Source organism: Rhopilema esculentum, chromosome 8 (assembly GCF_057945365.1).
Source record: "Rhopilema esculentum isolate cy_ngs chromosome 8, ASM5794536v1, whole genome shotgun sequence".
Taxonomy (NCBI): Eukaryota; Metazoa; Cnidaria; class Scyphozoa; order Rhizostomeae; family Rhizostomatidae; genus Rhopilema; species Rhopilema esculentum.
This window is the reverse complement of record NC_142822.1, coordinates 272,063-299,156: the sequence shown is the minus strand read 5'-3', so window position 1 is coordinate 299,156 and position 27,094 is coordinate 272,063. Positions and strand designations below refer to the sequence as shown.

The following is a 27,094-nucleotide window of genomic DNA, read 5'->3' as shown; positions in this document are numbered from 1 at the left end:
GTAACAAGGTTTTAAGGTGAATAAAATCCTGTCTTCAATAAACTCCGCACCTTTTGGCAGCAGAAAAATAATAAACCCTTACCACTAAGTTAGTACAAAAATAAAATATGAGAATTTAACAACGAAAATTTATTAGCTGATCAATAATTGTCGCCAGAGTAAATTGAAAGATGAGCAAACGCTTTCATTATGAGGGGGGATGAGACGTGTTAATTTGCTTCAAAGTTTAATTAAAAACCTGGGCGTTTTAAATACAAAAATGTAGAAGGGTTTGTAATTTTAAGGTTGATTTATCATCAATGGAGTGTGTATAGATTGACAAGAATTTTAATACACCGGCTTTTCCAGTCGTGCTTTATGGCTCTGAGGAAAATTGTTGTAAAAAGATTGACAGGACAGCATTTAAAACATTATTAACTATGGCGCTCAAGGAGCGAAGTGAGAGCGAGACGAACAAACTGACATAAGGTATTGAAGAAGACAATTAAGGCATATTTAAAGGCCGGCTTCTGGTGCTGGTGAAGATTCATTAAGTCAAGCAGAATTTTTTTGAGCCTGCAATAGATGGGAACGGTTCGGAAAATAAAATACTACATGTGATAGCGTTTACAAAGAAAAGTCAAGAAAGGCGAAAAACCACTGGGAAAAACAACAATGTCGCGAATGAACATCAGCAACGAAGAGCCGCTCCGCAGAGTAAATCAGTCATGGAGTTAACAGAGGGTGCTGCAACAAATTCTATCTGATTTTGCCGACAGGGTTTTGCCAAGCAAAATCGTCACTAACAACATGGTCTGGTCGACCAGAGAATTGCCTACATTGACAAAGCCTACATTAATTTGGCATATATCTGATATCTGAATGAAACTGAATTTGGCATATATCTGAATGTATGAACAGAAACAAAAGCAAGAATGCTACGGATGCCATGCATGAAGAATGCTGCTTTACAAGAGAAAAAGGAGATAATTTTTACCAGACGATCCGATGGATTCACCTAATTTTGAAACATAACCCATCATTCCTAGTTTGAAAGTTAGTGTGCACAACGAGCTATGAAATTTGATCACATGGGCATTCAAAAGAACAGCAAGGCTGCAAAAGAAAATGAGAACATTTGAAATTTTGCATCTTCTTTTTCTCATAATTGGGATCTTTAAGAAACATTTGCAAATTGAAGCAAGAATCAAATTACATTTAAAAATAGCAAGATAAAAGACATATTAAGTATATTTGAACCTATTTAATCAGTGCTTGATTTAGATCAGAACTTGGTACCACTGAGTCAGTCACAGACGAAAAAGGATATGCTTAAGACAACTAACATATTTCAGTCTTGGTAAATCGTCTCTCGCAAAACAAACAATAAAATTTGATGCTAAACTCATGACCAACAAACGATAACTTTCTTTACATTCGTGTCGCTACAAATCATTGATACGGAACAATCCTCTACAGTCTCAAAGGATGAAAGGGACAATGGCTTTTCTCCTTGGGTAATCTTTAAATTCTTTCTTATATCGGCGATGTTTGTCCTTTGCCCAAATTGCCATCTGAATAAAGCCAGCGAGACAAAATAAGCCAGCTACAAAAAAACAGACGGTAGCAAAATTTTGTTCTCAGGAATGATTAATGAACAAGAGGTGAAGAATCCTTTAATGACTTTAGCTCCTCAAGTAGCATGACTCCTAAACCCAGTTATAAAGTAGAAGGAGCGTTTGGAGTACACCATAAATAGAAGACTCGAATAGAAATTTACCATCATCAACTGTGTTACTGAGCTTTAGTTAGCGGAATGAAGTTTTTTTCACGTCCGTCAGACAATCTTCCATGGCGACATGTTAAGATCTTAGAATTAATTTGTAATGACGAGTCCATATTTGTTAATTATGTGGATATAATAACTTCTAGCGTACAGCAATTTGAGTATTTCATGCGCCCTTATTGTTAGAACGGTAATGAACGGAATTTGTGGCTATCGTTCATTACCGATGGCAGAATAACCTTCAACAGTAAAGATGGAGAATCAAAATCTCTCAGATTCGGACCCTATGCTGTCGAAAATTTAATTACCAGTTAACGTCTGTGTCATTGTTGTGAAGAACATCCAAGCGCCGATCTGAAAAAGAAGAATAAATAAATTGAAAATAATTTCAGCGCACTTGAAAGAGCGAGGAAACATTTCACATGCTTTAATAATGATATTGACAAAAATAATATCTCTGTTCTACGTCTTTCAGATACTAAAATCTTCTGTATTTTTCTATTTTGATATCGAAAAGTTCCAAATTAAAGATACTTCAAAAAAATCCACTGAGGGCTTCAAGAACAGGCAATTTCTCTAGGGAAAAGCATGATTGAATAGAAGAAGAAGATTCAAGAACTTCATGACAGAATGGTTCATTTTTGTTTTTGTTTGCAATCTTCAGCAAGGATAGGGATCGATGAGAGATAGAAAGCTGATCACGACTTAGAACTGGAAATTTAAAAATCTTTTTAGTTACCTCGTAAGTGTAATTTGGACACGAAACAAGGCTGAACATCCATGAAAGTGGGTTCTTTGCGGGGTAGGGAATTCTCCGTTCTTTTGTTCCTATAAACCAATGGTTAAGAGCAAACCTTATAATAAAGATCGTGAATTCGAAGAAAAAATCATTCCTGATTGTCAACATTTTGCTAAAATCTGATACAATAAGCCTGAGGTACGCGCATTGAGCTTTTATGCCTCTCTACTATCGGTAGCTCAAGAATTCTGCCTTACGAATTGAAACACAGCCTTTTCTCAACAGTTGTATTTCAAACCCTACTCCCTAATGACAAACTATCGTTCAAACAAGCAATATGATAGATGTAAAAAATCTATTAGATAGTGCTTGATTATATATTTAATGGCCTATTCATAAATGGTTTGCAAGATAACAATACTCTCTTCTTTCATACGCTGCATCAAGGCATTGTTAATTGTTTATCTCTTTCAGGGTATGCAACTGTACAGTTTTATTTCAACATACCACATAACTTTGAAATAGGCCTTGATTTACGTATAGGCAATATAACTTCGCATCTTTGTTGAAGTTATATTCCAACAATCTGCTTATATCATTAAATGACACGAAACAACAAATATATCGTTGAAAATAACCTGACAAACTTACCGGGTGGCCTGAGATCACGCAGAAGGCAATGGATAACAAAGTTGCCATATTCGCAGAGCTGTCGAGAGGCAATCAGTTTAATTCAATTCAGAACCGATTCAAAATTTTGGCAAAAACTTTCAAGTTTGCTCTGTGAGTTGCAATGCTGCAGTATACGCTACTTTGAAAGCAAAACAGCGAATTTGTCTACTGACGATTACAGATACAAATATAAAGAACGCTCAAAATTTACTTTAAAAAAAGAATATGCAACAAGGAAACTTAAATCGATGAAAATTTGCATTTTACCAGTTAATACAAGCTTATAATGTTTTAATGCTTCCATGGGGCACTGGCTGATAACAAACTGATGTTGATAACTAACAACAACAAAAGTCAGCGATTTTAGTAAACACATAAGAAGTCTTCTGACGTCATTTTCTAGAGGATGATGCCTGATGCAAGAGCCATTTACTTTATCATTGACAATGCGATGGGAAATTGACGTTGTGCGTAAAGGTTTGTGGAAAACTCACCAAAAACCCAATCAATGATCCGTAAATTTGGATTGAGCCGAATTCTGTTAAAAAATAATTTTTAAATAAAATGGAGAAAGTGAAAGATTTTTCAAATGGCATAACCCTCTTGAAGAGTAGGCCGAGTTTTTGTTTCAGAAAGGAACCACAGTTTTGAATATAAAACCATTTTCTTATAGCTAATGGAAGTCAAAACAAACATTATCTCACAAATGTGTTGAGAGAAAGGTGGATTGACTAAAGAATACTTCGTCCTTAAAAACGAAATGTAGGTTCGTTAATTCAATGACAAAATAGCTGTTGAAAATTATTTTTCTAAACAGTGCGTGCAAATTGAGACTTCAACGCAAAGGAGCCAATATGTATTTGCGTAATAAGAAATGGCTGATTAAAGGTGACTGGACTGTTGCAAAAGATTCATTGCAGTTAAGGCCGGTTTCCACTTGATAGAAACCTTCATCAAGTTCTTCAGCGATTGGAATGTATTTTGTTCTTTCCAGACATTTGCGAATTCACTAGCGAAATGTGTAAGTTGAAAGGAGTTAAACTCTCCAGCGAAACACAACTCCCTTATGAATGGCAACACGCTCGGCGAATTAATTCGAAGACTTCACTCAAGTGGAAACCAACCTTTGAATTTCGGTACAGGTTTGAACTACAGCATCAGTATTAGACAAAGGAAGTCAAAGTGAACAAATTTGCAACAAGATTTCGATAGAAAGTGAATAGAACGTACTGGCAGGCGTGTACAAAGGATGATTCACGAAGTAGGAGACTAGACACGTGAAGCCCCTATTGATAAAAAAACATTAGTGAATTGACAGAAATACTGATATATTTCTAGGAACCAGCATTACAAACACAAGCGCGAGGTACAAAAGCAATATATTACCTTCACCAGCATCATTGGAAACGTCAGCATCATTGGAGACGAGCAAGTTATCGGTCAATTTTTCACTTGAACATATACAAGTGGTTTCCATCTCTGCCGGATGCTTGACAAGAATAGGTAGGGTACAAGTAACAGAGGCAGAAACAGAGCATGCCCCTCCCCAAATACATACTTGCTTACTATCTTTACTGTTTCAAATTGATATCCGGGTCTTATGTCCGTTCGGATTTGCGAAAAAGAAAAAGAAAATATAGAAGAAGAGGAGCAAGGAGAGTGATTTCGTTCTTCGATATATGCCTCTTTGATTCAAATGAAAAACGCATTTTTCGTCGCACACGGAGGATCCCAAAGACAGCCAATCAATCTATCTCATCTGAACAGCCCTAGGCCCTAAAAAACAGTGCAGTCACAGCGAATGCGTCTATAACGTTTTTCTATTCGTTGAAATCAATATTAGGGCATTTACGGTCCATCTCCCTGGCAACCAGAATCATGATTACTTTCCATTCTATCCGTCCTCGAACCGTTTGGTTAAAAATAATCAAGGAGACATTTAATGGGGTAGTTTTTGAAACAACGAGTCAGGGCAGACTGGAAGCAGCATTCCATAAGAATCCATCCTGTGACTCCTTTGCTCAACATTTAAACCAAAGATATTTTTTGAAGCAAATTTTAATGATGCCTTCCTTGCATGTGACTATGAAGTTGACTCCACCAACTACGAGTTTGAGGAAAAAAAGATGTCCACGTGGCACTAAACTAAGAGCTATGCCGTTTGATGATATCTCGAGCAGCTCTACCAAGAGTTTTTTTTGGGGAGGTTATGTGTTACTTACTAAAATGGCTACGACCTCTTTGACGATATTGTGAACTGAAAGATGAATCGGCTAAAATGAATTGACTGTTTAACCAGAAGAAGAGAGAGACAGATTAACAGTCAATTGATCATCTTCGAGATATGATAAATCGCATAAAACCAGCTTGTATCCGGACAAAAACATCGTTGTATTCAGACAAAAACACCGTTGTATTCATACAAAACACCGTTGTATTCATACAAAAACACCGTTGTATTCATACAAAAACACCGTTGCATTCGGAAAAATTAGCTGGGTATCCGCTCACCGGCAAAAGAAAACAGTTACTCATGACGAAAATTTAAAAGAACAATTTTTTCTGTGAGTTGCTATAAAATTTTTATACGATGTTTCTGTGGATTTGTTTACAGTAAATTAATAAGTTATTTTTTCTTGTCTTAAAGACAGTGAATAACAAAATCTGTGACGATAATTTGCGGGAAAAGTCTCAAAGCTCTTTCTCGTATGAAACATACATTCGAGATCACGCTTAGCGGCTGGGTATAGGAACACCATTGTTATTTGCCATATATTCAATATTTGTGTTTCAGTTCATAAAATGATTCTTAAGTACATTTGAGGGAAACATTATCATAGCAAGGCAAACCAAATACTTTTTGGTTAGGGAAATATTATCTCCTTTGCGGCTATGATTATCAAATATTGAGATTCTTTGCAACTATACATTTCTATTTCAAAAATGACAGGGTCAGCCGATGGCATTGCTCTGACAACAGCTAAATGTTGGGAAGACGAGCGAGCTAAGATTTTCAAACGAGTGAGGCAAACCTCCGTCCTGGAATCAAAGAGCATGCGTAATAATGACTTCGATCCATGCGCATGCTCTTTAACTCCAGGACGGAGGGTTGCCTTACTCATTAAAAGACATTATCTTGTTCGTCCCCCAACAGGAAATATCACAGGTCGAATCACAACTGAAAAATTTGAAACAAGAATCGTTTCTGTAATGTGCCAAATAAATTATAAAGTAATGAAATAAGAAATTTACAAAAATGTGAATGGTCATACTCACCAATAATACATGGAGTTCTAAAAAAAATATAAATACTTTTAAAGTTGATATTGTTTGAGAATATTTAAAAAGTTGGCTATGCGAAAGAAAAAATAATTTGAAATTAACAAATATCTGTTTGTTGATAATAATCAAAAATTTGCAAGTGCAATTTAATTCCAGTGAGGAAAAATAACATAAAATCAGTAGAATTGAGAGGTTTCAATGACTCTTACTAAGCTAAGATGTAATGATATTGCACGCTAAAGAAGCTGACAAGTGAAAGGCGACTATAAACATAGCCCTACCTTGAAAATGTTTCTTATAGGCATTGTACCATGTGAAAATCTGTGCACGAAAACCGTCTCTAGCAATCTTTTTGCATAGTGAATACACCAACAAGCACAGGCCAGACTGGAAGGAGAAAAATGTCGATGAAAGATACAGGGAACCTCGGACAAGGGAGGGCACGAAACGAGCTGATGGGTTCAGTTGGATGCAGCGAGGCAGATATGGCCTGCGTGCAGACTCAGATACTAATGGTAAAATCGAAATACGTCGGGTTATGACAATGAAAAACCTTCTCGGGTGGTAATTCTGTGTAGAACGAACAGTAAAGAGGAAGAAATCGGATAACTCTTTGCAATAGTTCGAATTTCAATCACGTTTGGAATAAGCACCATCCATCTGCAATCATAATTCATACATCGCCCATTAGGGATCCTCTTTCTTATTTGTGAATATTATTCTGTTTTCTATAATTTCTGTGTTTTGTCGCACTATATAGCCCAAATACATATAGACCTCTTTTTTTCTTCTGATTACTTATTGCCATGTCAAACAGAAAATAAGGATACAAAAAATTAAAATGGTGACGTTTAAAAAGTGGTTTCAACTTACTGCACCGGTTCAGCAATGGGAGTAGTACTGGCTCCTTCGCCGTATATAAACGACGGTCGTAAGTAGAATAACGGATAAATAAAGAGAGGTCCGGCATATTCAGTCAGAAAAACAGTCGTCCATCCCACCTGAGGGCCTGCAAAATTGAGTGAAATATATATAATTGTAAGTAGTACTAATTTGTTCATAGCAAAGTATGGCAGGATTATGGAAAATAGACAAACTAGGGCAATCTTTCATGTTTAAAGCAAGCTTCAATACATCAGTGGATCGAGAACTAAAAAACAAAGGCCGTTCAGGTTATTTGTCCTACCTATTGGCGAACACTTCTTAGCTAAATCAATACTATCGAAATTTTAAAGGATAAAAATAAACCAAAATAAACAAAAAAACGTCCTTTATCATACGACCCTGAAATTTAACATTTTAACATAACAAGGTAATGAAACATAATACAACTTGACAATAAAGTTCCTAGTATGCCTACTTATTTTCCCAGAATTCCAAAGGAAATACTGCTAAAAGAAACAGGCTGTTGTTTCATGACCTTAGCATATCATGAAGTAACATAACGACACAAAACAGTGATTCTTGTACGCCTACGTTTGACATTTATCGGTATCATCTAGCCATGTGCCCCCCTCAGATTTGAAATGTTTCTGAAACTTAAGCTGTTGACGACCGCACGTTCCTTTTTATAGATGTTATATGAATTATATCTGTAGAATACTACAACCAACTGCAGTTCTCTACACCTTTGGCTTCATTCTAAGAACCCTTACTCAACAAAAACTCAACACAAGACAAGAGATAATTTAAAACCAAGCATCTAGGCCAAGTCCATCTTTCAATCACTAGTAGGATCTAGCATGTTAATTTTGCCCTTTTTATTGGACAGTTGCATTTCAGCTGAGATTAAGAATTAATCCTCCTTTCTTTTCTGGGGTGAAAATTTGGGATACCTTCCAAAACGACAGATACTAACCTAGGTCTTTGAAGTAAATTTTACTTCCATCGGTTTGCAAGCCATGAGAAGCCAATGTTTCATCATCTTCCAAAGATTTTCCACCTTGCAGATAAAAAAAATGATTTTTGTAACATTTTGTGTTGTTTGTAACATTGGTTTTTAAGCTAATGAATAATTATGTATGTAAGTTCAAGTTCTAATACTTATTTGTCCAACATTTAATTGCATAAGTCTTTGTTGTAGAAACATTCAATATTTGAGTTTGCAGAATGGCTCCAAGCCAGTGCATTTAGCTTTGGGGTCATTAAGGTGACAGAACTCAGAAAAATGTTTCAGAACATTTCAACAAACTAAACCTTTCTTTTCAAGGATATAAAAGCAAGATATAATGAAATGTAATTTGTTAGCATATAACACTAGTTTCAATGTTTCAACATAAGTCTAATACTCCATTGAAGTAAACAATTGACTCACGTGGTTCAGCTTTCAGAGATTGCCTTTCAACATAGAACTTTTTTACTGCAAATGACAATTAATTGCTGTTAAATATAGCAAAATCAAATTATCTCATCACCCTGACTTTTTCCTAACATGATAATGACAAAGAAGAGGATATATTTTTTTAAATCTGTTTGAATTTAGATTAGAAAAGTTTTTAAGAAAACAATACAGAATACTAACCACACAAAAGCTTTTTTCAGGGCTCAAATTTTTGACCCCCTCACAGGATGTAACATGTTCTTTTACTTGGTACCCTGCTGCATTTGAAGATGTTTGCATGTAGGTCCTCATAACATGTCTAGCCTCTTTAAATTTTGTTTTGTCAAAACAGCAAAATAAACAAAATTGATCATGAATAAGAAAAAAGTACAAAGGAAGAAGATAGTTTTCTACCAAATGATCCAAGCCTTGCAAGGAGAGGTGATAGAGCTCGATCTCATGCACCTAGAAATTTCTACATGCTGTGTCGATCGAGCCCCTATCCTTACTAACCCAATTGTTACAGTGAATTTATTGTGGTATTTTGAATTCTAAAATAGGGTCTGTAATTCATTACATCTTGTCATATTTGTTTGCTTTCCATTACTTTATTAACTGAGCTGCAGACGTTCATTCAGGGCCGTCGCTAGCGGGAGGAGAGTGCGAGGGTGCGGCCCTAGAAAATTCTTGTCTGCAAATGTTCTAAAAGTAGAGTTTTGTCGGGTTTAGCTTTCAAAGTTCCCAAAGCAACAGTTGGGATAAGATGAGGATGTGAACTTACAAGTATTGCCCAAAAGCCCTCAGCAATTCAAAACAGAAAAAGGTAGCACTATGGGTGTCACGGAGGGGCAAATGTCCCCCAAAAACTTCAAATGACTCTCTTTCAGCAGCCGGAGTCCAGAATCTAATGTCCAATATCCAGGGCGACCTAATTTCTACCTAAAGTTTGGGGTTTAGGGAAGGGTCAAAGTTTATTGAAAAACTCTGAACGTTGATCCTGGAGGTACTGGAAGCCACTGTAAGCAGGGAAAGGGGGAAAGTGCCTCAGGGCCTTGAGGTCGAGGGGCCCTCAAGTAGTAATGAACTCAATTTTAAGAATGAAATCAATGAAACGTAGGTATGCCTAAAATAGTTAAAAGTTCTAAACGATTGCAAGAAATGACTGCAAGAAATATTCTGAAATGCATTTTAAGACAATCTAAAGGGCATAGTCGCAAAAATTTTGTCGACTTTCGGGGACATCGTCTTTCGGTTTTGTTTCAAGGCCTTCAAAACCTAAGTACCCACAGTCACTCAAAAATTGAAGCCATGATTGACTAATGAGAACATCCTCTTTGATAAACAAAATCAATTGCTTCAAAATGCCACACCCCTACATTGAAATATCTTAGGCCGTGCCCTATTTTGTCGGCAAATTGGTGACTGGCACCCCCCTAAGTGAAAGTGCTTAGCAACGGCCCTGCGTTCATTAAATTCGTATCACTTTCACATGCTGCATGGTGACAGCCAGTGCACCTGCCATGGCACAGTAAAAAAATACTGAGCATCTGCATACATCAGAGGTCGAGTTTGAGAAAAAGGCAGAGTTCAAAACAAAATTAGAAATCAAAACATACTTTTCTTAGATAGCTCCTCTTTGACTTCTTTTATTGAGCAATATGGTGTAATCTGAATCAAAAACAAAGATAAAATTATAACATTATCAAAGGAAATTTTACAAAAACAATGTTAAACATGGTTAATCTCAATTCAGCAACTACAGGGCATTTTCAGCATCCACCATCCCTGGTATGCATCCTGGCATCTTAACTGCTATGACAATGATAAGTTTGAATTAGAATGTGCAAAATATTACAATGTAACACTTCTAGCTGTTTACCAATAGATGAATAAAGGTTTGTAAGAGATCACACAGGGTCAAAGTAATGTTAATGGTTCCTTGGCAGAATACCCAAGAGCCTTGCAAACAAAGTACACTAAATGTTGACATGCATAATAGAAATATGATATTAAGGGACCTAGCCAACACATTGAAAACATTGCAAGAACGCATATAGAACAAACAAACATACATTCTCAAGGGTTATCATGTGTTGCCTGTTGCTGGCTTTGTGAACTTCCAGCTAGAAGACAATGATCAATGAAAAACTATACTCAAGATAGTAGTGAAATTTATTTATTAAATAATTAGCAAAGAAAAAACCAAAAGTGAAGCTATCTTGCAAGGTCCACAAAATGACCAACAATTTAATATTACATGTTTCAACACACTCTGGATTCTCAATTAAATGCTAAGCTATGGTTGAGTCACCTTTTTTATAAGGGGTTCCCAACGTTTAAAACACTGCTCTTGCTCATAATAGCTCGCAGTGGCAAAGCTGGACTCTAACTGATGGTCGTGCCCATTGCCCAGTGTGCAGTTCAAATCACCAAATCATATTTCAGTGATCTCAAAAGCACGTACAGAAGTTGCATGGCACTGCAATATTTATTTGTCAAAACTCAAATTGAATTGAATTGGAATGTATAGGAATTGTTTCTATGTCTCTTTTACCTCTTGATAATACTAAAAATTCATTGTTTTTCCAAATTGAGATGGGGGATCAAGGCACCTTTTTTATTTTTGGTATAATTAAGTCTAGATAAAATAAAAGTCATATGAAAATGTTTCTAAGAATTATTATATTATTATGTTTCTAAGATAAAAATGTTTATTTCAGTCAGTAGAAACCAAATACACCTGTAAAATCAAATTTCAAATGAATAATGAATGCAAGCAAAATTTGTTTTGTACACATAAAAATAGGAATTTCATTCAAAGAATTGGCAAAAATTGGCTTTGGGGGAGAATTGGTTTTGAAATTCAAGACACGTATAAAGAACTTAACTGATTGACCAATTTTCCAATAATACCACACCATTGAAACAGAAAGATTGAAACATATATTAAAGACTTGGCAGCATTATTTACCTAGCTACAGGTAAAAAGCACTTAACAGTGAGTGGCATACAGAAAGTATGAACTTTTGAATAACTTTGTGTCCTGCTTTTTTGACAGTTTTGTTGAATAACATTGGGTAGTCTCTAATGTTAAGATTCGCCACTAAGCTAGATATTTGATTTAAGTAAAGACTGAAGTGATAATGATGAATAAACTGTACTCAATTCTTGGCTATATTTGCAAGCCTTATTCATTCAAGTTGCTATAAATAAATGAATTCATCATTAAAAGCAAATCATTACAATTCATAAATAAATAGAGCAGCATAAACAAACAAGACATGTTCAACAAATTCCTTTTTCTCAGGTAACATCAAAATACACAGACCAGATGACTTGAATCACAAATGGAATAAAGAGAAAACATTATCTTCTAAGAATTATTTACGCAAAACAGTTTCTTGAGTAAAAAAATTAAGGGAAGAAAGTGTCTTTCTTATTTTTTCTATACATAAAGATATATTTAGAATTATAAATATATTCTGCTTATTCATGCTTATACATAAATATATCCTGCTTATTCATGGTGAGGGTTAAATTCCTGAAATTATGTGCACACTCAAGGAAACTGCATATAACAGAATTACATGGAAAGCAATGATTCAAAAATAATCGGAAGACCCCTAGGCTAATTCTCAAAATATACCATCAGCAGCATAGAAAAAATCAGCAACAACTTGATATTCTTTCACTTCCTCGCATTTCAGGAGGGTAACCCTTTAGCATAACTTGTTTTCAAGGGGTTCTCTTCTATAAAAACTTTCAAAATTAAGTAGTTGCTATGAAAATTCTAGTTAAAAATGTAAAAATCCTTTATATAATCTAAAACAGATAGAGACTTTTGAGAGAACTACCTAATGTACATTTTGAGATATTTACATTTTGAGAGAATTACTTAAAGTGTTTTTATATTGAGCAGAGCATTCTTCCTAAATTTCTCAATTAAAAGTAAAGCCACTTGTGTCCTTGGTAAACATCTAGTTGATCTAGTATTGTTGTCTAAGTAAGTAATGATTGATTGATAAATTTTATTGTTTCCAGCATGCGACTTTCTGGTACAAATCCAAGCTAAAAACTGCAATATTTTCCATATTGGTCTGCTTCAATCAAAAGCATCCAAATGATATTCAAATTATTGCACATTTCGCCACACCAGAAGGCATCTCGCTCAATTGAACATCGTGATTCTCTTAAGTTGAACAAAAACTTTTTTGATTCCTTAATTGATGCAACTCTAAATATATACGCTCAATCTACAGCAGAAAGGCAGTTTCCCTAACAAAATACAACTGCTTGATTTTAAATTGGACTGGAGCATATACAAACACCACTCAAATAACTCAGATAACAAACAAACATCCATAAAAGTCCTCAGGAACTAACAAGTAGGCCGCCCTCTTATGCTACATGTTGCAGCTAGTCTTGCCTTTAGAAACGGCATGACCTCGCCATTTACTCCACCTGCATTCAGCAAATTAGATTCGAGTAGTATTCATATATGTTTTCAAAAAAAATGTGATCTATTTATCTATTTTACTCAGAATAAAACCTTACTTTTGGAAATTTATGGTTGTGCCAGTCTCGACAGGCACAACCTTTGGCTTTGCCACTGATTGCTTGTGCTGAAAGCTCATGACCATGAATGGGAACAAGCTGTTTATTTTTATTAACTGGATTCTGAGTAGTGCTTCTGATGCTCTACACTCTGAGCAATGTCATACAAAATTAAGATTCCATGTCTAATAATATGCTTCAATTTGAAGCGTAAAAAAGGTCAATTCAGAATGTTGAAATAAATTTTGAAAATTTGCGATAAATCAAAATGCTGGATAATATGCAAAATACTGCTGTTTTTGCAAGTCTTAAAAAAAGAGGGTCATCTCATAATTCTGGAGAACAGGGCTACACCCATTCCAATGCGAAATCCATCAAGTTTATGAGGGAGGTTTGGTTTTCCAGCACAGACTAATTGTTTTCCATTGTTTTTCTATTGTTTATCAGCGTATATCCGGTGTGTGCTTCACATGGGTTCCAGCTTGGCACCTAATTTTATCTGAAACATCTATAAAATGCAAACAAAGTGGTTGGATGTATTGAAAGAGGTCTAACATTATATCATATGTTTTACGTCTTGAAATTTAAATAGTTCAGAATAAAAAAAATATTGGTGTTACACCCTTTAAGCAACAATCATGATAACCATGCCCCCTTCTTATTACTGCCACTGTCACATGCTTTTGTAAGTTGCATTGTCAAGTGCATAAATTATCTAAAGTGTATTTGCCAAATTCTGCAGTCTTGCACCCACCGAGTTAATTTTTTGAAAAACCTTGCATCACACACATAACTCTGATGCAGTCGCTTATGCCTAGTTGAATGCATTGCTAAATGGAGCTCTTAGAATTAGCTAATCAGTTCTAAATAAATAGGGAGTGCTCTCTCCTCGATTAGCCTAGCTACTGAGAGAGCCCCTCCTTAAGAAATTCCCCTACATACAGTTCCTTTGTCTTCTTGATGTAATACTTTATATTGTTTCTTTTAGATTTCTTTTGTAGCATTTATCTTGCATTAATTAGTTAGGCATGTTATATTTAATTGTATTTAAATTTTGTTTTTTTTGGATTGTATGTAGTGGAATTTTAAAATTATATGAAACTGAACTTGAACTGAGCTCAAAACTGCAATCCCTAAATTAAATTTGCATATTGCAAACAATTGCTAATCGCTAATCGAAATTGCTAATCAGTTGGTTTTTGTACGAGATAGTAAGGCTTTCTTACCTTCATAGTGATGGAATCCGCATTCAAACACAAGTTATGTAGACGTTATCTTACTGATGTCCAAAGGTCCAAACGAAACCTGGGAAGGATCGCACCACGATTTGCGACAAGACCATTAACAAACAGCCTCGCATCGATGCTGGTGTAGATTCAGAAATGGTGGAAAAGGTTCTAAGATCTTGCTGTAGCTAAAATAGTCAGCTTTATGTTTTTTTGTGCAGGCATTGAGATACTTTTCGTATTATTATGCTCAGCTCTAGAAGCATCTTTTGAATAAAGAGAAAGAAAAAGACATGAAAATAGCCAACAGGGTTCGTTTGCTGACAAAACTATTGCAAAATGCCAGGGAACTTTCATTTGCTGAGTCGACAGGTGTGAGACAGCAACAGGCTGATGGTGTGTTGACCAAGCAAAATTTCCAGTTTCAAATATTAAACTCTGAGAAAGAGAGTGCCAACATATTTAAGTCTACTTTCTTGAAGGATTTCCTATTGTTTGAAGATTTCGTGACAGAGGATGAGGAGAAATGCCTTTTAGAAGATTCAAAGAAGCCTTTAGCAAGACTGAAATACGAATATGATCACTGGGACGGGGTTGGTGGATTAAAGATATTAGATTTTGTTGCAAAATATTTACTTTTTGTAGGAATGGCTGTTGATGTTGATTGGTTCCTATATTGTGTTCCTGTTATGACTGTTTATCATCATCATCATCAGAATACCTACTCCTTTGAGCAGGATAACAGCTAGTGCCAGACTGAAAGTTTGGGTATGTGAGGGGAACGCGTTCCCCGCCCAATAATTTTTTGCTCAAATCCTGTCCGCGCATTTTTGCAAATTTAGATTAATCTGAGCAGTTGGAGCAAGGACTTTCGTGTGAATTCCGTGCATAGCCTAATCTCGAGCCCTAAAAGTGCTATTTAAAAATTAAATCCCGCAGCTTTTAACCTGTCAATAATTTGTTCCAGCGCAAGCATAGGTGACAGAAGTAATTCCCCGCGCACAAAAAATACTTTGCACTCTGGAGCTAGTGCCAGAGTGTCCCAGAGCTGCAAAAAATTATAGGAACCTGGGAACTAGATTTCCAGAAAAAAATTTGGCTTGGCAGAAAATTTTCAGCAAAACTTTGTAAAAAGCAGCTGTTGTTTAGCATCAGCAAAAAATCATCTATGCTTTTTCACAACAGATTAAAAGTTTATAAAAATGTGAGCTTAATGTCTCTAGGTTGTTGGTTGCATAAAATAAAGAAGTTTTGCATTTTTTAAACCATTATAAAAGCAATTACTCATTTATCAAATGTCACAAAAAAATTGTATAACTTGGAAAAAACTTTTAATTTCCTTGTCCAAGACCTTTTCAACAGATAAAGCTGCAGCAGTGGCGTACCCAGGGCTGTAGCAGTAGGGGGGTCTAGGGCGCAGCCCCCAGAAATTTTTTAGACCACGCCCTTCAAACACTCTCAAATGCGGGGAAATGCCCTTTTTGCAAAATTTCCCCCCATTTTTTTATTCATTTCTGCTATTTACCAAGTATTTTACAATTGTTATTGACACAAGCATACAGTATACTACCCCCCCCCCCCCCAATGAGTTTTACATCGTTTTTGGACAAATCTCGATGACCATATTTTAGAAAAGTGGGAGGAGATTTTCTTTAAAGGTCAAATGCTATGAAAATTACATGCATCTTTCTGCATCTAAGTTTTCTTCCTGCTAGCAATTCAATACTTGACTTGAACCCAGAAAGAAATTTTTTTTTGCAGCTCTGGGATGTCCTTTGGTGCTTCCCTCTTGTTCCCTTGTCTCCATTTTTTCCTGTCTAGCGCATCTTCCTTCACCTAGACTGGAATATTTGTCACGCACTTGAAATATATTGCCTGCGCACTCAAATTTTCCATCTGCGCACTTTTGCATATTGGCTTTGTAAAGTTCCTATGTGATAGCATTTTAGATTATTATCAATACAAATTTCCTAAAAGTGCGAGATTTCAGGCACACAATCAAGTTTCCAGTTTGATCCTTCACTAGTCCCTTCTACTCAGATGGGGTGCCAGTATCTTGGTTGCATACCCTATTTCAAGTTTTCTATTCTCTGAGGTCCTCAATCACTGCTGCTGTCTGTTCTGATCTTATGACCAGCAAGGTCACTTTCTCAATAGTTCTCAACAGTGGCAGACACTTGGGGGGCGGGCGAGGGGGGGCAACCGCCCCCAATTTCTTTAGAGGACAATGATCTTTTGTTCTAGAACAATGGGACATGTGACCTCATCTTATTAAAACAATAGGCTTCCCCCCCCAATATTTGATCAAGTGTCCGCCCCTGGTTCTCAAATCCCTGGCCTGTCCAGCTTCCAAACATTTCCTCGCATCTGCTCTCTGTTGTACACCATGCAATCCATAGAGAAGGGATGCCATCACTGTTCTTTCCCATACCTTTGTTTTGGTTCTCTTAAGAATTTACCATAAAAATAGCTAAAAACTCAAGAGATCTCTGTTTGCTCAATGCCACCTTCCTATGGTGTTTTCCACTTGTCAAACTCTCTCTGTTTGTTCAATACCACTTTCCTATGGTGTTTTTCACTTGCTGTTGGTGCTGTCCTTTTGAAGACCTTTTTTAACATGCAGAATGCATGAAACCAGCTAGTCTCACAGCTGCTGTAACCAAGGGCAGACTGGTACCTAGATAATAGCTCAGGCAATTTTGAAATCAGGACTAAACACAGTCTTTGTAATATGAGGCCTGCGATTGTGAGGAAAATTTCCTTAAATTCAAAATCCAAATTCAAGTCAGCTCTGTTAATTTCCAAAGTATTAAAGTATTCAAATACAGCATTTAACAACAGCATCACAAAGTAGTTGCGTAGTCTGTATCAACCATCTTACAGTGAAAGGTAGCCGGATCAAATAATAAAACATATTTTCATGAATATCTGCAGTAGGGTCTATTAACAGTTCTGATATCTTCAAATAATTGCAAAACAATCCTGTTAATTTATTAATCAATTAATTTTAACATCATTGTAGTACACCAAGGAACAGTTTCTCAATCAATCTCCTTGGTTTCTCCTTAGTTTATAACATAGAAGGTCTTCTTGAAAACAGCACTCTATATTTTGGTAACAGGGAATTAAAAACTAAAGATACAAAACAGTCTGTATAGCAAGTCAAGACATGTAAAAGCACCATACACAGTGTTTTTTTATGTTACAAAAAACCAACACACAGTGAAAGGGCAGAAAATAGGGGCCCACAAATATTGTCAGACTGCCATTTGTCTTCTGACATTTCTTACAATCCCTACTAATGGGGGTCTTTTTGGCAATAGCCCAGTTGCCTGCCTGTCTGGCTAGTCTGCCCCTTGCTATAGCAGAATGCTGTGCAGCGAATGCCCATTTTTCTGTAATTAGGGTCCTAATTTCTTTTGTAATGTGAACTGTGGTTTTAGAATTAAAATTATTTCCTTTGCAAGTGTTGTGATTTTTCCAGTCCAAGCCAAAATTGAATTTTTTAAACTTGTAGGAACAAAATTTGTTTTAGTTGATAAATTCCTTGATTAAATATTGTTTGCAATTTATGAAAGCAAGTTTTCTGGGGCGACTTATACACAGGTGTGTTGTATTTTCACCTAAAATTAAGGGTTGACTTATACTCAAGTTAATTTTTGTGTCAAGAAATTTAGCAAAATTTCAATCATAAAGGAGATTGAGTGGTATACTTGACATGCTCAAGGTGAATGTTCTGACATCGCTGGTTGGATTGCAATTGGCTGTTTAGTAAATGGGACACTGTCTATGTGAAATCTAAAGAAACTAAACGAGTTTGATTATTGTAGATGCATCTGTAGCAATAGACACATCATAAATACAGCTTGAATTAAAGGCTAAATGTCAAATTTTTACTTCTTGTTCAGGTTATCTGTGGATACAGGGAGCTGGAAAAATCAAGTTGGGGGCCAGAGAGCACAAATGTACTTAAACGAATTCAAGAAACGGTATTTGATGAGAAATCTGTGATGCTTCCAGCTGTTCATGTGTTAGATCTATCTAGTGATGGGTAAGTTTTAAAGACAGAGCCTGACAAAGCCCTCCCCCCTCCCTAAGTTTCTTAAGTAGATATCCTAAAGGCAAACAGGAGGGTGGGTTGATATTATGGTTTTCATTTTTTATTGAATCATTTCAGTATGGAACAGCCGGCCAGAATATATTGACAAAGACGAATTCAGATTTATTTTGCAGTCTATGTCAAATCGCCTCAAGTAAATTTTTACGTTGCAGTTGACATTGCAGACATTGCAGACATTGTATTATAATAATGACCCAAAAAAGTTGTTCAATGTATGTTTGATGATGAAGATGAATGATGTTCTCAAATAGCATTATTAGTAAATACAATCAGTTCTGTTGCAAGTACTTGTTGTTAGGCATTTGGTGAATTTTATACAAATCTCCATTTTTTACATTTCAAAGTACAGTCAATCATAGAGGTACCTTTTTTCTAAAATTTGCTTTTTAGCAAAGAATATAATCAAAAACAAATAATGGCGAATGGCTGCTGCCTCTTGCTGTTAGATAATTATAAATGAGGAGAGGATTTTCACGGAGGAGAATTTTCAGGTTGCACAGTTATAATAAAACGTTTTTTGAAGAGGGGGGATTTCTGTTTCCCAAAGATTCTACACGTACAAACTTTGGTGTATAGCCCCAGTTCTGAGTTGCAACTCTCAGCTTCATGCTTATTGCTATCGTCAGGCAAATATTCAGTTTGAAGCTTATATCAATCAAGTTATTCTTTCATTCAGGTACATCAAACCTCATGTGGATAGCAAGGTAAATTAACTGTTGTTCCCCATCTATGATTCACTCACTCTAGCCGTTTTGTTCTCCTATTCAAGTATTAGATGATTGATAAATGTATGTATGCTGATTATTAATGTTTTCACTGCTCAACTGGTAGGCTGAATTTCTAAGTTATTGAAAAGACATTTGTTCAATACCCTTTTGATTGTACTCTTATTCTATAATATTATGGTTGATACTCCACGCTACTTATGTCTTACTGTGTTTTCCAAATAGAAATTCCGTGTCCACGATAACACAATAAATACAAAAATGCTTTCAAGTAATCCCACGACACGACACCTACCCTAATTGAAAGTTCATTAGACGAAGGTGAACCTCATTTGCTGTTTTCAATGTACTTTTGATTGAAAGCAAACATGGATTTGTATTGATTGGAAATATATACATGCAGTTCTTTAATGAGAAACCAACAGAACAAAAATTTTGAAATGTTTTTCTAAGTAATAGACAATTTTTCTAGAATAGTTTGAGTTCAGCAAAAATAACAATTACAAATAACAACATTGTCTGTAAAATTGGGCTTGACTTTGGTTTAAGTCTCACTGAACGTCATGTGCGAAATGAATAGTGTAAAAGATCTCTGGAGGCGAGATTTGGGTTGGCTCTATGCATTGCAATTGAATTCCTCTGCTTGCTCTACATGCTTGCTCTACATTTGATGATTTTTCTCGGGCCTACCGTGTCTAGTGTTAACGCAGTCGCTTTTTTCTGATTTGAGACCTCTACAAAAAGCTAAATGCATTAATTCCAACGTCCAACTAAAACACCACACTTTATAGCCTTATATTCATGATTTTATACACTCTTTCAAATATGACTTTTTAAATATGTAAATATGACATCCCCTTCGCAGTTTTGCGGCCGTAGAATTGCTGGTTTGAGCCTTTTGTCACCTGCTATCATGCGACTAAAGCCTAGTGACGTCACTGAGCAACATGCTTTCGTAGATGTTCTACTCAAGCCAAGATCTCTTTACATCATGAGGTAATGTAATATAATTTCTGTGCTAAAGTATGCCAGGTTTGTTTAGTAGGAAATCACGTTGTTTAGTAGGAAATCACATAGCTCCCCCCTCACCTTTGCAAACAGCTTTTTTTCTTGGTGTTACTTTTTATCTTTCACAAAACAAGCTACTTTCTAGGTAAAATCTAAATTGTTGAACCTCACTAATTTTTCGTTATTGCTTCATCTACAGAGACTTTGCCAGGTACGAACTCACCCATGAAATCCTTGCAGATAAAGAGTCATACTTAGGAAAAAGAAAATTTAACAGAGAGCGGAGGATATCCATTGTATTACGAGAGGAGCCACCTTCGTGAAGAAATAGTTGTCCTGAATGCACCATTCATGAGCTAAGAATAATCGAGAGTTGAGTTGCTTGCTTTCCTATTTCGCAAGGGATTGCTGCTTCAAAAGACGCTTGAACTTGTTGAAACGAATGACATATGTTCTGAAATCTTCGAACGGACAAATGATTGCTGTGGCTTGATACTTAAGATTGTCGATCGAGTATTGTGTAGTGACTAAGAAAGGAAGTGTGTTTTATGAACACTAAATTACTCGCAAATAGCATTGTTCGCCGCCTACAATTTTGTCATGATATACCTGTGCCATTATTGAACTTATGCAACGCTGTTTTCTGAAGTTGTACGTCAAATTATACCATATTGTTTGTTAATTCTTCATATTTACTATAATCTAAATATGGATCCATTTCAAACGTGATTTGTGTACTATACACTTAGATATTAATGTGGTTATGTTTCTGTCTGTAAAAATAAAAATTTACAAATAAAATGCGAAAAGAAGCTTGTTTTGAAAGGGTAAATAAAAAACCTATTTTTATTTCAGATCGTCCCTGTAACTACTGATACCGCCAAAGAGTCCATGTTTCTACAGAAAACCTCCCATTACGCACAATGTTTTGAATAGTCTCGAGTTACCTTATCTTGGATTTTCCTGGCTGATTTTTTTTTTGTTATTAATTTTCTTCAAAAATATTGTAGCATTGATGCTAGAGGAAGTTGGTAATTTGCATTGCTTATGCATGGGCATCCTGAGACAAAAATTGCGAATGCTTTATTTACAAAACACTTACCTGGGTAGAATTAATTTTTGCTGCCCGATTGGCTCTGACCACTTTATCGCCTTTGGTGAGAGATGTGGGAGCAAGCTGAAAACTGGTCTTGGTTCTCCCGTTGTAACTCACCAGATATTGCAATAAAACATAAAGGCTCTTTCTTCTTATTTTCTTTCGTAATTTTGTAACAAAGATGGAAGTAAAATCATTATGAGACAATGAAGAAACATTTCTAAGTATCAAATACCCGCTAGCAATGGTAGAACGCTTTTCAGTAATCTGCTATAGAATCTGCTATAGAAAAGCATTTTCTTTTCACACTTAATACCATGCTATGATGTCAATCATAATTCAAGCTAAACTGAAAATGTATCACTCAAACAAATGTTAATGAACAACAGTGAATGGTGGAAGACATTGGATAATGAAAATCACTTGAATAAATAAATATTAAGATTAATCTTATTGAATTACAACACCAATCATTTAAGCAATATTTAGAGAACAATATTTAGAGGACAACACGCAAGCTTGTATGATCGTATTATGATTTATCTAATCACAGCAAGTGTTTTTAGGTGGCGTTGTTCTCACTCAGTCATTTTGCTCACATTTCAAAACACAATTTTACTGACGCGTACAACGAAGTTTTATGCAACTCAAAATCTGGTTTATGTCATTTAAAGTAATGGAACATCTGCATATCACAACACCACGACACGTGACCGCGACGTGACTGTGGCGTGATCAGCCATATGAGTTGCAGCTTGTGAGCGCGTCACTTGTGCATGTGTAGATTTCCAGAATGTGTCTTTGCTTTACAGCAGTATGACAGTGTTATTTCTGCGCTTTCATTAACAACACTAAAAGCTATTGCAACTTTACCACGTGCAAAAGATGATTCAAGTGTATTTCAACACTTTTTTAGACACAGGAAGCGACAGAAACAGGGGCGCGCTTGTGCTCCAACCGATAAACCTTATTTCTTGAAAATTCAAATGGTCATCGTTTCTGCGCTATTTGTAGCAGGTAAAATGTCTCGACTATTTTTACCCATTTTGTACGGGCCAAGGTGGCACACATCTTTTGTAGTCGTGCCAATTTATTCTCATATAAATAACTCGTAATATATATATTGCTTCGATAAAAATAATATAAATAAGTTGTAATTACAAATATTCGAATCGTTGAAGAAATAGCACCTCCTTGACGTAAGCACTTATTATCTCTAAGACATTTCGAATGCAGTTTCGTTATTTTGAAGTAGTTATTGGTTTCATCAAAACAGTCTTCCAGAATGCTTAACAACTATCAGGTCCACATCAGCTTTATGCTGCCATTTGAACAACGACACAAGAAAATCAAAAAAACCATAGAATTATTTTTGGCCTATGGATATGAATTTAAAAGCAATCTTGCATTAGTAAAAACTACTTGAAAGAGTTCATTTTCTAGCGAACCGGAGGCATTAAAATTCGAAAATTTTCCTTTTCTTTGTGCAAACCATGGTAGTAACTATAGGGTTGAAAGGTCTGTTATTATCATGTATATAGATATTGTGAATCACATTCCCTAGATTCAAATTGACATAATGTATTTCGGAGCTTTGTGTCAGTAGCTATGGATTTTCTGGTAATTTTTTTAAACTGGTAAATTTGTATTCTACACCCTCCCCAAACAAGGCCTGGCCCTGATTATGCAATACGCAAACTTTGCCGCCCAATAGATACTCCTTAAAAAGGTTATGGAAATAGATGAACAGTGGATCAGATGAGTACAGTTAATAGATGCAGTTCAGGCTGGCAGCTAATCTAGACTTGCAGGGCAAAGTATGAAAATGTTGAAACGCAAAAAACTGCGATTTTGTCTTCTGTTAATGCAAAGAAATCTATCCTGAACAGGTTTGTGAAGTTAAAAGAAGATATGGAGATTTCCTGAAGCCAAGATATATGGAAGAGGAATCGTAAGAAGATTCATTTATAAAGATGCACAATTCATCTGAATGGGTGAAGATCAAATCTGTTTTTATGGATGACAAAACTGCTGATATGATTGGAATACTGAATAACAACACAGCTTTAGGACGCATACGCAATGCTGCTCAATCGACAGAGATTGTACTATACTGTACCACTGAATTCTGCAGCTACTGAGCGAGTGTTCAATGAGATGCAGCCTTTAATCGCAGGATTCGACATGCCGTGCAGGACATCCAGTTATGCAGCATCGTGTTTGAAACTATGCATAAATGGGTTATATTCATATCAATATAGCTGAAATCGCAAGAAATCTCATCAATAAAGTGACCAAAGACTAAACTCTTTGGTATTTTTCTCTTCTTTTATAGTTCCAGATAAGCATAGTTTGTTGCTTGATGGAATTTGGTAAAATACGTTGCTTTGCTTTACCAAGCCATTGCCACGTGACGCTGCCTTATTTTATTTAAAACATAACATAATTTTGCCGATTTTATATAGCAATTTTACTTTTGGTTTTCGTAGAGATAAATGACAATACTCTTAGCTACTATGTCTGTCTATAAATACAAATTAACGTGACAAGAAATGCACTTTTTTTGAATTTTCGAAAAAGCCAGATGATAATGAAAATTTCAGGCAAAATTACATTAAAATGCACAATTTGGGAAAATTCTGCTAACCTTGCCCTTAACTTATTATTATATCATAATAATTCGTTTAATCAAAAATAGCGATTTACAGTAGCTACTCAATGCCAACTATTTACCAGCTGTTAAAGTAATAAACTATTTACAAACTTTACAGCTTGCAATCAATTCACGCTCAACCCTCCCCCTCCCCCCCCCCCCCCACACCAAAAAATCCACCACGAAAATAGAGTCTTTTTGCAGGGCAAAACTGTTTTGGCAGGTTATTTTTTTTACCAATGGATCTGCTTCAATATTTTTCTTATATAGCTTTAATGAGAAGGTAATTTATGTTTGACTGCCAGTGACATGGTAAAAACTGCCAGTGACATGGTAAAAACTGCCAGTGACACGAAATAAGAAAGGCCATCGATACTTCGATAGTTTGTGCTGGAGGGAATAGATTTCTAAATCCAAACAATCTTAACTATGAGATGATTTCAGCTTTATAACTCCTTATGTGGATGGAATCGCAATATACGAGGTTGCAATTGTCTGTTTTATTTTGGTACGAAGAGATTGCTATTCCCCCTTCTTTCTGTGTGCTTATTTTCGCCTAAGAGTTTATGTTTGAGTGTGTATCAGGTTTTGTTTGCTTGTGGATGGTACGATGGTGTATTGTATAAATATTGGTCTGTTTTGAAGCGTGTTTGGCCAGATAAAAATATGTCATCGATAAATTTTTTCCAAAATATTGGGACACGCCTCATCAGAGCATTGTTCAAGATATGTTGTTCCTTTTTTGCCAAAAATATGTTTCCCCATTGAGGTGTCTTGAATGTGTTGATAAGATTTACCATTAAAGGTAAATGATTTTGTTAGTGAATAAAAATCAGAATTTGTTTGAAGTATTTTATTTGCAGCGGAGTGGTTTTCCAATAATGGTTTTTGATGGTGTCGAGGCCAAGCCTCTCATCTTGAGGAATGTTTGTGTATAGCGATTTTGCATCTAACGTGACCAACCACGACGAGTTCAGTGGGATGCTAGTGTGCATATCGAAATTGTTAAAACTGAGTTTTGTCTTTTCTATAAATTTGAAGCCCTTTTTTATACTATAGGCCTAGAATAATTATCAAGGTATGATTAAAGTTTTTTCATAAGAGTATCTACCTGATAATGGTCTAAAGCAAAATTATGACGTCTAAGAATAAAAGTAATATGATGTATCATTTTTTAAAAAAAATATAGGCTCAAACGCTCTATAGTTTTCATGTTCTTTTCTAGCTTTCTCAACCTTTTTCAGGGCAAAATGTTTTTCGCAGGGCAAACATGCAGCCACCCCCCCCCCCTAATAAAAAGTATGCCCCTGTTTTTCTTACACTTCTATTTCAATCCATTAATGAAATATCACCTCATTGGGCCTTGTTGTAAGTCCACCCATCATAAATTCTACATAAGACTGTTAGATTTATAGAAGATTAACTATATTTTGTAATTGTAACAACAAGGATGGTCTATTTTTATCCACAGAACTTTTACGATAGGATATGTCAGCAGCATGCCTTGCTGTAAACAGCAAGAAGGGGGAGGGAGGCAATCGATTCATAAGATCAAATAATATCAAACATAAGTGTCAAACTACTGGGTAGAAAACTTGACGAAAGGCCATTACATTTCTGAATTGTGTAAAATAGCAGCTACACATTCGAACTTTCTGAAAAGATTGAAATCCTTCATTGGTCTAGCCGAAAATATGTTGTTGGAAGTTTTTTATTTTCTGTTCATTTTCAAATTTTAATAATGATCCTTCGGTTTGGCAATTTTCTTCAGCTACACCAACGCAAGAAGTTGAAAAAAAAAGACAGGAATGATCATTGAGAACTCTTTAAAAGGATAATGATAGTTCTGATGAAAGTATTCTTTGTAATACAGGTAAGAGGTACATGGCAAGCACCGCGGAGCAGGGGGCAGGGGGCAGGGGGGCTGGGGGGCTGGGGGGCTGGGGGGCTAAGCCTTATTTAGACCCCTCACTTTTCTCAACGCTCCGCGGTGCCTGCATGGGAAAAGAAGTACGCATGAGAGACTCGACAATTCTTTGAGCCATTTCACCAAGAACCACACTGCAAAGCAGTGCTGAGGTTTTGGCGGACTGTACGCCATTCCACAGAGTTGCAGTACAAATGTGAAGTGAAGAAAAACCACTGACACCTCGCCTGTAGACCGGTACATGCTCTGCGTCTATGAAATTTGTGCATTGAATTATAAACTACAATGAAATGCTATGAAGTTTTCGAAAAAAGCTAAATTCTACTTTTATACTACAATCATGGACAAAATATAATGAGACAATCCAACAAACGGTGACTTCCCCTTTACTTCAATGTTGAATGAGAGCCAGATGTCATTATGCTCTTTCCTTTCTGCCTCATATTGATCTCAACAATGATACGGGGGAGGGGGAAGCATTGGCGGACACCTGGGAGGCGCCCCAATATTTGGGAAGATAATAGTTCTAAAACAATAGACATATGTGACGTTATCTTAACAGAACTGTAGGCTTGTAACCCTCAATATCTGGCCAAGTGTGCGCCACTGTGGGGAGGTGATAGACAAACATCTGCTTGTCTCATAATTTTTGTCCAAGATTGTAGCTTTCCATCCGGACCATTCTTTATCACGTTTATCAAGACCTAATCAAGATTTTTAATCATGCATTACTGAACTTACGTTAATTTGTAACTTGGAAACATAAAATATTTTTGAACTTGTTATTCGTATCAGTTTATCATCTTTTAAACTAGAAGCTATAAATATTTGTTTTAGAGCTGCAATAAGAACACCTAACACAGCAGTGGCACAAAACTAGACAATGGCAAATACGCTTTTGTTGAAAAAGATTTCAAAAAGTGGATCACGAGACTCTCTTCATAAAATTACATTGTCATGAGTATGAAGATAAAACCTCGACCGTAGATTTTTGAAGGTTGTATAGG

The 27,094-nt window shown here is 35.9% G+C and overlaps 2 protein-coding genes across 2 annotated transcripts; one reads left to right on the top strand and one right to left on the bottom strand.

The window, feature by feature from the left end:
* Window positions 1-1,116: 1,116 nt before the first annotated feature.
* LOC135695154 (putative very-long-chain enoyl-CoA reductase art-1) lies at window positions 1,117-14,687 on the bottom strand. Its single transcript, XM_065214142.2, has 14 exons — window positions 14,559-14,687; window positions 10,851-10,901; window positions 10,395-10,446; window positions 8,773-8,817; window positions 8,317-8,400; window positions 7,332-7,467; window positions 6,740-6,845; window positions 6,453-6,469; window positions 4,407-4,462; window positions 3,671-3,714; window positions 3,156-3,213; window positions 2,505-2,593; window positions 2,074-2,119; window positions 1,117-1,585 (listed from the first exon to the last, which is right to left on the bottom strand). The coding sequence occupies exons 1-14, from the start codon at window positions 14,562-14,564 to the stop codon at window positions 1,461-1,463; spliced, it is 915 nt and encodes a 304-aa protein (XP_065070214.2). The 5' UTR covers window positions 14,565-14,687; the 3' UTR covers window positions 1,117-1,460.
* A 20-nt stretch (window positions 14,688-14,707) lies between these two features.
* On the top strand, window positions 14,708-22,059 carry LOC135695155 (RNA demethylase ALKBH7, mitochondrial). Its single transcript, XM_065214143.2, has 5 exons — window positions 14,708-15,151; window positions 18,467-18,609; window positions 19,355-19,382; window positions 20,269-20,399; window positions 20,611-22,059. Exons 1-5 carry the CDS (start codon window positions 14,852-14,854, stop codon window positions 20,732-20,734), a joined length of 726 nt encoding a protein of 241 aa, XP_065070215.1. The 5' UTR covers window positions 14,708-14,851; the 3' UTR covers window positions 20,735-22,059.
* Window positions 22,060-27,094: the final 5,035 nt, after the last annotated feature.